Source organism: Rhopilema esculentum, chromosome 7, assembly GCF_057945365.1.
Source record: "Rhopilema esculentum isolate cy_ngs chromosome 7, ASM5794536v1, whole genome shotgun sequence".
NCBI lineage: Eukaryota > Metazoa > Cnidaria > Scyphozoa > Rhizostomeae > Rhizostomatidae > Rhopilema > Rhopilema esculentum.
This window is the reverse complement of record NC_142821.1, coordinates 11,154,942-11,166,000: the sequence shown is the minus strand read 5'-3', so window position 1 is coordinate 11,166,000 and position 11,059 is coordinate 11,154,942. Positions and strand designations below refer to the sequence as shown.

General features: G+C 36.4%; 1 protein-coding gene across 2 annotated transcripts; it reads left to right on the top strand.

The window, feature by feature from the left end:
• The first annotated feature begins 410 nt into the window (after positions 1 to 410).
• On the top strand, positions 411 to 9,107 carry LOC135683630 (uncharacterized). 2 transcript variants are annotated; one of them, XM_065198942.2, is made up of 4 exons: positions 411 to 568; positions 2,832 to 3,005; positions 6,208 to 6,575; positions 8,082 to 9,104. In XM_065198942.2, the coding sequence occupies exons 1-4, from the start codon at positions 547 to 549 to the stop codon at positions 8,886 to 8,888; spliced, it is 1,371 nt and encodes a 456-aa protein (XP_065055014.2). In that variant the 5' UTR covers positions 411 to 546; the 3' UTR covers positions 8,889 to 9,104. The 2 variants fall into 2 exon arrangements, with proteins under 2 accessions (XP_065055014.2, XP_088965371.1); XM_089109245.1 differs by having other exon boundaries at positions 464 to 568; positions 2,836 to 3,005; positions 8,082 to 9,107.
• Positions 9,108 to 11,059: the final 1,952 nt, after the last annotated feature.

The window sequence follows — 11,059 nt, the reverse complement described above, 5'->3', positions numbered from 1 at the left end:
TATTTTTTGAGGCGATGTCTATGCTAGAAACTATTTTTTTGTTGTTGATGGTTTGTACCCCTCCACCCAGCATGAGCACACCTACTGCATATGAGTACCCCCCGGGAACAAGAGGGATGCAACTGGAAATTATCTAAGGCTAATAACTTTTTGCGAAGCTAAGCATGTAGCATAACATGCTTCCAAAGGTCGGGAAGAGCTTTTAATAGACTGCGGTGTATGTGTACCACGTTGTATTTTGAGGGCAGCATCTTTCAGTACTTAATTTTGATAAAAATTTCGGAATTTGATACGTAGTAGAAATTAGAGAAGATACAAGTTTAAAAAGAAAAGTTTAGCCACTCTCTAGAAGTTTCATTGCTTCAGACTTTGCCATTTCTGTTGGGGCAATCGCGGAGTTTCATTTCGTTTCAAAATCAATAAAGATTGCCCCACCCTGTCAGTGAAGTTGCGGAGGAGAATTAATTGATATAATAATGATGATAATGCCATCTGCCATATTTCCTGCAGCTTCGAAGAAGAAATCTTTCCGTTCTGGTAAATAAAATGTCCCAGAAAGCCAATTATGGTATGTACTAGTGCTAAAAATGTTTCTTTATTTATCTATTGCCGTATTTTAGTCTTATTTATGCCACAATGGCTGCAAACTTGTTGGCCTAACGCGTCAGTGGCCTAGCCTAGTTCATGCGCCTTTTGAGTTAATTAGAATAATTAAAAAGTGGACTGAAAGACAGTTATTATCTTCTTGAAAAGCACAGAAAAGAATTTTTCTTTAAGCAATGTTTGATTAGATTTATTCTTAAGAAACAAATTTGTTTAATATAATAAGTCAAAATTTTATTCCTAAACAGACCAATTTCAAATCGGTCACTTCGGTAGAGTCAGTATTGTATTTTTTTGTTTTGTTTTGTCCAGTTTTAAGTGCATTCGCCTTCGCACAGAAAATTCCAAGCTTGTTTTTCTTCGATTTCAGATTTATTTGTGCGAATTCTTCCTGAACTATTTTGCTAAACTGCTCTCTTCATCCTGACATTTGTTCTATTTCTGTCTGGTTATTTTGCCGCAATCTTATTCCATTGGTTAGAAATTTGGCACATTTGTTTGTTTGGATTTGGAAGTTCAGTATATTAACCACGTGTTCTTTTCTTTAGAATCTCATTACCCCTGAAAAAACCTTTAAATCTTTAATCCAGTAAGACTCAAATGAATCTGGATAAAGATTTTCACATATCTGGCATTTTAATACCAAACATAAGCATAACTGGCATTTTTTGAAAGTGAAACACTTCTATGTTGTTGTAACTATAGATAATTTATGATTTATGGATTTAATACTGTATCATCAGGCCTGGCCGTAAGACTTTTAACAGGGGAACAGTAAACAGCTCTCCTAGTAGCATTCAGGTGAGCTTATAGAATAGAAACAAAGGAAAAATTGATTCCAAGGAGAGCAAATTTGCTTTTTAGAACAATTTAGGAGAGCACCCCTCCAGCGTTTGAGGAGAGCCTGGAGAGGAGCAAGAGCTATGGCTCTCCTCAAACGGCCAGGCCTGTATCATACAGATGTAGCCAAATATGAAACTCAGTTCCAAACGAGATAAAGTACTCCCCTACTTTGCAAATATTCAAGGAAAAAATCTCAGAATTTACCTCATTTAATTGTACTTGTAATCTTTGCAAGGAATACGTTAGCAACATTGGTTACATTTGATTTACATTACATTCAGCATTTGGTTGGTTTCAATTAGCTTGAGTATGCATAGCTAGAAATTATACCAACTTTGAATAAAGGATGAAAAAAAATGTTCCAACATCTGATCTAAAATGTGACTTCTTTGAAAGACTGAATAGTATTTAGGCATCCTTCATGTAATTATTGTTAAATCCAACACCAAAGCAGTCCCAAAAAAGAAAATTCGACCATTTGCCACTTGTTTTTAGAAGTTCCTAAAAATTATACACCTACATTCTTACCTCATTGTTAGGCTTGTAAGAAAAATTTGGTCTTTTTTCTCAATGCATGCTTTTTTCAACAATTAGCCAAAAGTCTGTTGAAAAGTCAAGCTGAAATAAGAAAACACTTGTGATCATGTTTATTATTATAAATATGAAAATTCAAAAGGAAATTATATTCTTAACTAGAAATAAAATCTGAATAATTAGACAATTGTTTAGTATCCCTCGATTCATACAATATTTTTTTAAAAGATAAGTTACCAAATTATGGATAATTAAAGAGTTTTGGAGTAGCATATTGCTTTGGAATATCTCTGCAAACTCCATGTAGGACTGAACAAAAAGTTGTGAGGTAAAAAAACACCAAGCTTGCAGGAACCCTCTTCCTCAAGCACAGGCAAAAAATCCTAGATTTAATGGGATGCTTCCATTGGGGTTCAGGGTGATGTTGATGCTTTGTTGGGATTCTGAGAAAGCATTTGCAAATGTTTTCAAATATGAATCGCTAGATACTTGTCTGATGTTTGCATTGAGCAAGAAACTCAAAAGTTGCAACTTAGTACCATTCTTTTTTGAAAAAAATGAATAGAAATTTCTAAAAATATACTTTTAATGTTATTTGATTCTGCAGATAATATTTTTGCTTTGCCTGATGATTCAAGCAATCTGTAGACTGCACTAAATGGGCTATAGAAACCCTTGAGCAGGCAGTTGTTTTCGATGTTGTTTACCAATTCAGCCATTTTTTTCATGACATGGCATATTTTTCCAATAAGTGATACTTTTAACAATCTGATGCAAATTGGCAGAAACATAGAACCCCCTCTGATATGTGAGTATTCAATTGTTAATTTGAAAAATCCTTTATTCCCTAGAAAGGGTGTCACCAGCAGTTGACAGGATGGAGAGATTTACTGACAGAGAAATAAGCATGATATTTGTCTGCCAAACCTGTGGCAAAGGGTTTCTCAATGAGGCAGAACTCACCCAACATAATCTATCTGGTCATACAAGCCAATCACAGACCTGCAATAAAACAAGTTCAGAAGGTATGGACGGTTGGTTTAGTCTTCAGATTCTTAGTCAATAAATATGCCTTGTTGGTAAGAAAAAAGCACCTTGCTAGATTTTCATCCAGAGAAATACCACATTTATTAGAACACAAAAAAAGGTTCATTCCTCAATGCTTCATTCTTGAAGGCATTGAGTCATAGTAAATAGGCCTTCTCTATAGGGGGTCAATTGGTTTTGGCATGATCATTGCCGTTTCATGTGATATTGGCATCCATTTTTGACGACTTGCTATTGATGGAAACTGCTTTGTTAACCAGTACGATGTGAGTTCATATGACCAGTTTAAGGTCAACCAATAGCATTGCAGTCATGAAAATCGAGACTCAGCGGATTTTGGCACTTTGGGTATACCCAGTCCATTTCATCATGACTCAATGCCTTTGAGTTCTTAAACACAGCATAAATGTGAAATATAACTGATTTTGGAGGGAGGAAAGCTTTAAAAATTTTGGAAAAGTTCTGACAAAGGTAGGGTGCCTCAAGCATCGTGGGAAGGTTTTTTTATTCACAGAATCCTTGGCTAACTTCTAAATGCTCTTAAATTAGGAAAACGTGACTTTTTTGAATAAGGATATAGATGAAAAATATCTTATTAAAACAAAGAAGTTAACAAATAATTATTTTGAAAAATTTTAAAAAAGTTTGTTTTTAAAAAATTGAGAATATTCATTGGTTCAAAATTATTTAAAAGTTTGAGAAAAAAATCTTTTTTAACAAATTATTTTTCAGAAGCAATCTTAAGAAGAATTTTTTAAGCAATTGGTTTTGGAAAAAACTAATTAATTTTAAATAATTGGTGTTTCAATAAAGTCATTTTTCAAAAAGATTCATTTTAAAATGTATTGAAATTTTAGGGAATTATTTAATAAATGATTGAAATAGTCAATTCCATAAAGATTGAAATATTCTTTTGTCTTTCATTTTTACCTATATTGCAATAATAACATGATTTTAATGAAAATGTTAATTTTTCAATAAGAGTTTGAAAAATTCGTGCACAAATTGAAGTGACAAAAAGAAAACTCAGTTTTCAAAGAATAATGCAAGAAGCCAATTAAAAAAGTTATGGCTCCTCATTGATCTGTCAAACATCCAAACATTAAGAAATTTTTAACAAAATGTTTATTAAAGTAGTTCCTGTGATGTAGTATGTGCAGTATCCTCCTGAGATTGAAGGTTTAAATAAGCATTTTCCATTGATTATTTGGCTTGAAATAACCCTGTGCCAATTCCTCTATTTTTGCTTTGATATCTTTTTTTTTTAAAAGTTCTCGGTCAATGTTTTTAAGGCTACCTCAAAATATCAACAATTTCGCATAGACTATTTTCCTTAAAATTCCAATACCAAAAGTTCTCTTTTTAGCCCCCCTCCCCCCGGAGCTTATCGTTTTTCATCAATTCAAGGTGGGGCTTATAAGAGAGGGGGGCTAAATTGAGAGAGGGGGCTTAATAAATATTTTGTAATAAAAAACCATTTACAGGGGTAAACTAATTTTTTGTCATATTTGCAAAAATCAAAAACATCAAATCAGCCTTCTATATCAATAACATTGTCGTTGTCATCGTCATCAATTATTAATTCTAAAATATCTTCTTGGGCCATGTCGCATTCTGAGATTGAGCATTCGAAAAGGTCAACTTCATCCCTCAAAGTACCAGTGGCCTGTAATTTTGGTAAAAGGTCCTCACATGGCCCGTGCCTAATGCACATTAAATCTTTGTCTTTGGATCTGTCGTGATTGGAAGAGACATGGTGTGAATTTTGATTTGGTGCTAAGTATTGAACGATCAATGAATGAAATGAAAATCTTTGTTTTTTGTCACGTTTACTTATTTCACCATCAGTGAAAATTTTGGGGGGCCTGAATTGAGAGGGGGGCTAATTAAACTTTCCCTTCTGAAGAAAGGGGCTTATAAGGGGGGGGGGGGGGTTTAATTGAGAGAGGCTAAAAAGAAAATTTACGGTAGTTAACATATAGTTCCCTATTAGTATAACGAGTAGTGAAATAGAGTCTGAGTAGAAAAATATATTTCAAGGAATAAAAGTCATTCATAAATCAGTAGATGCAAACACGTTTTTGAAAAAAACTTCCTATGTGCAACAAAGGAAAAAAATAAGTAAAAGATTTCTCGGATCTTTTATCAATTACTTGGCCTTAAGTAAAAAGAAACGATCAACTTACTATAATCTGTTCTGAATATTAATGTGATGAATATTTTTTTTTAAGGGGTTTTGCATAAAGTGTTTCATGTCGTCAAGACAAAGCTGTATATGATTTGGTTTATAGAGCCAGTGGCGTTTCTTGGGGGGAGGGTGTTTCAGGGGGCCGTGGCCCCTCCAGAATATTTCTTGGCCCCTTATTCGGCCCCCAACAGTCAGTTTTGTACAAATGTTACAGTTGATAATTTTGTATTTTTTCTATAGCTATAGGGTGCGCAGGGTAAGCCCAAACTGAGCTTCTTTGCATCCTGTTGAAAGCCCTACATAGGGAAAATGCCCTTTAATTGCAAACTTGCCCTTTAAAATGCCCTTTAACTGGTCCCCCCCTAGCCGCCCCTCCCTGCATTTTGAAAACTAGATTCGCTACTGTACAGCTATTAGTGGCAACTCTCAGTTTCACGCTTAATGCAACTAGTTTAGCAGTTGCCTGATGCTTCAGGGCCCACACCACGAATTTGAAAGTGGGAGCCAAGGCTAGCAAAAGTAGGGGGCAAGGATTCTTTCCACTTTTACTGCAGCTTTGAAACTATTTGCTTCGCAAAAATGTGGGGGGGGGGCATGGCCATCCCCCCCGGTGGCATGGGCCCTGTGTTTGTATTAAGTGTGAAAATTGTAGTTGCAGCTTGGAGCCGCCCTGTGACATGTTCAGGTATCCCTATTGTTGCCAAGACTCTGGTAGAGAAATAGGGCTTTGCTTAAGTGATCAAGTCGGTCTTGTGGTAGAAGCTTTGATACAAATTTTACAACACTTATAAGGGTATCAAGGTAAATAATAAACAGACGACTTGTTAAGTTTATTGTTTAGGCTCGTAGTTTGTTTCTTGTGGTGTTATCCAAATTTAAACCAATTCTTTTAATTGAATCTTCTATTTAGTTTCATGCGTTGTTTGATAAATTATTTTGACAAAGGTTAACATAACAAGGAAAGTTACATGTTTTTCGCTTTGCTCTCAAAGGTGATACCAAAGACGCGGATAATGACGACAAAGCAAATATGGAAGGCGTTGGTACCCAGAGCGACGATAGCCGATCTGGGTCAGCCATTGATAGCGGAAGGGCTAGCGATGGGCAAGGAGAAAACTATTCAACCTTTGAAATCGAATTGATTACGTACGAGCTGCCGGGCAAAGCCCAGAATCAAGGGTTGCCTCATCGAAGTATGCTCAAAACACCAAGAAAGAAAAGAATGTTTAAATGTACTATATGCTTAGAAGAGTTTACTAAAAAGAAGGAACTGACTTCTCACATGTTAGTCCATCCAGGTGCACCAGAGGGCAATGTTAAAAATACCAAGTGCCAAATTTGTGACAAAACCTTCTCGCATGTATGTATTCTTCTTTTTAAAAGTTTTTTTTCAATAAAAGATGTTGGTTTGTGATTGTTGCAGGTTCTAGACCGGCAATAGAGATGATAATGTAAATTGTGCACGCTGGAGTTGCGATGTAAGCTCCTTTTTTGTGATTGAAGCAATTGAGATTCCAACAGGAAATTTTTTGATAAGAACACTGTAAAAGTTATCCACCCTCGATATATTTAATAAATTTTCGTTTTGGGCCCGAGTATATTCTTGAAGTATTCTTTTTTTCAAATCTTGAATGGCTTTAGGGGGAAATCGCCTACTATTAAAAAAACCACGCGTTTTGAGAATCCAGTTATGTCAGCTCTACGATTCCCTGTTATAAACATTCCAAAACTGGCAACTGCTGAAAAACGAGACACAAATATCGGAGCTGAGGCTGAGCAATATTCTTATAGTATTCTTAAAAATTGGATAATCCTGAGCCTGAATATTCTCATCAACAATATTCTTATGAAAGAAAAAGAGTGGAAAGAGTTGACCAGTTTTAACCGAGCAATGTTTTGCTTTCTGGTCTTTTATCTCTTTGCAACACCCAGCTGTGAACACCAGGCTTTTCTTATATTGTTGTTACAGTCGAATGAGTTTCATCCCGCTTTCAGGCAATATTATTTAATAATACGAACACGAGGTAAGCATATTGTTGCATTCTTCAGTGGGAAGAGGCCAATGGCCAAAGAGAGCTAATGGAGACAGCACAAGCTGAGCTACGAAACATCGCAGAATTGATGATGATTTAAAAATACAGTCTCAACCCCACCAAAACAGAGTAGATCATCCTTTAATAAGAAAAAAATTAGAAGAATCAACATTCAACTATCAATAAACCTAGAAAAAATTAAACAAGTTGACAAAACAAACTATCTTGGGGTAAGAGTTGACAATACCTTAGGTTGGTAATAACAGTATGAATCAGTTAAGAAAATAGGTCGCTGGGGCAATGAAAAAACCTTAAAGGCATCTCCTCACAATCATTTCTTTTTCAAGTATACAAAGCCCCTGTTGAGAGTCATCTTCGTTCCGCTGATGTAGTCTGAGGGAGCTTATATACAAGTTATGACACTGCTGTAGCTTGCCTTACAACACTTTTGCTTTAAATGCAAAATGTTTGAGAGCAATAAATTCCATTTTTAAATATAGAAAGCCCTTTCAATGATTTTTCTTTAGTGTAGAAACTTTCTGGCGCAAAGAGTTCAGACCGCAAAATGTTTCCCACGGGAAAAGTTTCGGACATCAATATCTTCGGACAGAACTGTGGCATCCGAAACTTTTTCCTCGGAAATATTTGGCGCTAAATGTATGAAACCAGTCCGATATGAAGCGAAGCACTATCCTGTAAACAGATTCTAGTTAAGTGTCTAGCTCACCATGCCAAGTTGTGACGCAATATCAATGCAGTAGGTAACCTGAGTTAGCTGGTTGTCATTGGCTATCATTCTAGTTCTTGAATGTTTTTCTTTTCGTTTCTCGTAGAGCTCGGCCCTAGTAAAACACCAACGGATACATAGCGGCGAGAAGCCGTTCAAGTGTGACGTATGCGATAAAGCGTTCAACGCCATGTGTAACCTTGTGACACACAAGCGGACGCACAGCGGCGAAAAGCCGTTCGTATGTAAGATTTGCGGAAAGAGTTTCAGTGTTCAGTGCAACCTAACCACTCACGCGCGGATACACAGCGGTGAAAAGCCCTACCGCTGCGATTTGTGCGACAAAAGTTTCACTGTTTATCATAATATGTTAATTCATAAACGAACTCACAGTGGAGAGAAACCGTATTCATGCGATGTTTGCCAAAAACAGTTTAGTGTTCAGTGTAACCTTATCACGCATATGCGCACACATTCGGGGGAGAAGCCATACGAATGTAAATTATGTGGGAAAAATTTCCGCGCGCAGTGCAACCTAAACACCCACATGCATGTTCATAGTGATGATAAGCCGCACGTGTGCGATGTTTGCGGGAAAGGATTTGGCCGCACCGTTGGCCTGGAAAGACACCGCAAGACGCATCTTAGGCCAAAGAAATTCGAATGCCCGATCTGCAAGCAGATGTTTCAAAGCAAGAACACATTGAAGAAGCACCAAGATACCCATGCAACGTTTATTAGTATTTCATCGCCAGAAACCGAATCGAAAGACGAAGCGGGTCTCACAGAGGAATCTAATGAAGAGAAGGGTGACACGTTTACCGTTGGGATCCAGCCTCTTAATGGAAACGAGATTGAGAGCGAGAGCGCGCCTTCCGCTCGAACTGAAACGGATGAACTTGTCAGTTATTGATAAATAGATATATTCATTCATTAAGTTTATAGTATAAAATCAGAAGTATTATTTTTAGTAACTGCTATTAAAGTTTATAAATAATAGTGAAAATTGGAATTAGGATCAAGTTTCAGTATAACTGTTATCTTTGATTTTGACTATTAAGTATACATCAGATTTTCATAGAAATAGTCAGTGCTTTGTCTGCTTCTTCCTGGTGTCTCTTTATCTAACTAGGCTGGACTCTGAGACGCTGTTCATGTCCCTGAGACGTGTACCCCAAAGTGATATTTTGGTGTAAAGCTTTGACAATTTGACAACTTTGACAATTTTAAGCAAATCTAAAACAGTTCCCTTCGATGGCGTCCTTCTAGCCAGTTTCAGAATTTTTTTTTCATATTTAAACTTAAAAAATTTGTCTTCACAAATGCCTCGGTAATTATTAATGCATCTGCTTTGCAATTCTTCAGGAATTTTCGAATACGAAATAAAAAAGCCTGTAAAACTTTTTTGCCACTTTTAAACTTGTAAACTATGTAATATATAGAGCTAATATCCAATATCTGCAATTTCAATAATAGATTCTAAAAATATATATTTATGGCGTCGACACTTCGGTTCTCTAATCCTCTAATAATTGTTAACTAAGTCTTTGAAGAATTTGACACAGGGTGTAGTAGAGGCAGGAGTTTAATAAAAGATTAAAAATGTTTAACAGGCTACCGCATTGGTTTTGCATTAATGAAATTGAGTTTAACTGTTTTCATGATTTAATCTTCTGAGCAGGTAACTATTATGATTAAAATTATATTTTTTCCGGAATCTTCTTAGATTGAAAGAAATGTCAACATAACATGATTGTTTGCGTTCTAAAAGTGAACAACAAACATCTTTATCAGAAACCCTAAGTAACATGGGTGTTTCGGTGAATGTAAATAATATTTTTTATACCCTGAAGAGTGTCAGACGAAAAGCTTCAGTATACTCAAATGTCTGCTTTTTTCAAAGCCATTTTTAACTTTGTACCACCAAAAGATTAAAAAAGCTTTCTAATTAAGCTTATTAATTTCTAATTAGTTACGGATCCATTTTGACAAATATCTTTTATTTTGTAAGATTATTCTCATCAAAATTACTGTTGCAAATCAACCAAAGAGAGGCCATATAGTTAGACTTCACCTTGATCTGGGTTCCAGACCACTGGCTAAAAGTAATGGGGCCTGGGGGCTAAATAGCCTACGTGCAGACTCTTTTGAGAAATTGAAAAGGAGAGAACAAATACTCATCCCGGGGCTTAGTGCTTTCAAAAGGTCAAAGAGGGACCTGATGACAAATTTTTTTAAAAACAACAAAAAGGAGTAGAAAAAGGCTTTTTGGCATTAACAAGAAAACTGGCGGTTGTAGAGCTGTGAGGCTTGTGAAGGTTGTTCCCCCTTGCTTCACACCCCTGCCATGATATTGTCATCTTATAACCAAATAGTCTATGCCGATGTCTACGCAGAATTGCATGTAGGCCTAAACGTATTAAAACTTCACAAAAAGTCACTGAAAGTCTTTTTACCTGAAATAGACTGTAAACCCATTTCTCTCATTTCAAATAGTTTTGATTGGTTTTTTGATTGATTTGAAAGTACATTGTTTTTTTCAACGAATTTTGTTAAAATAGATTTTCGATAACCAAGGGTTTTGTGATAAAAAGGAAGGAACCCTAAGAAAGGATTTCTTTTAGCATTAGAAATAAGAAGGAAAGGCTGCCTCTCAGCGTTACCAAGATGGGTCTTGCCCCCGTAAGCGCCCGTTGCTGAACAGCCTGTTTTCTCGAAGCATTTATCAGAAAAATTTTTGCCCAAAATTAAGGATCCCTTCTAGAGAATTTCTCTTGCCAGGCTTTAGATAATAGGCCTAGGAGACATGGGATCTAGGGGGCCGCAACCCCCTACTTATCACATTTTTGGTTCCATTCGGGCAATTCCATATCAGTGAAGCATAATCTTCAGGCAAGACCCATACTAAGCCCCCTCCAAACATTAAGCATCTGCTACCAGGAGCGTACCCAGGGTCGCAGCAGTGGGGGGGAGATCTGGGGACATTTTTTTGGACCAAGCCCTCCAAGCACTCGCAAATGCGGGGAGACGCCCTTTTTATAAATGTTTCCCCATTATTTGATTCATGTTAGTTTACCTACCCCC

Excerpts from the sequence above, each read along its gene's own strand:
- LOC135683630 (XM_065198942.2), top strand. The coding sequence starts at position 547 with ATGTCCCAGAAAGCCAATTATG. Across the intron at positions 3,006-6,207 it reads CAATAAAACAAGTTCAGAAG|GTGATACCAAAGACGCGGAT; the intron begins GTATGGACGGTT and ends TTGCTCTCAAAG. Across the intron at positions 6,576-8,081 it reads GTGACAAAACCTTCTCGCAT|AGCTCGGCCCTAGTAAAACA; the intron begins GTATGTATTCTT and ends CGTTTCTCGTAG.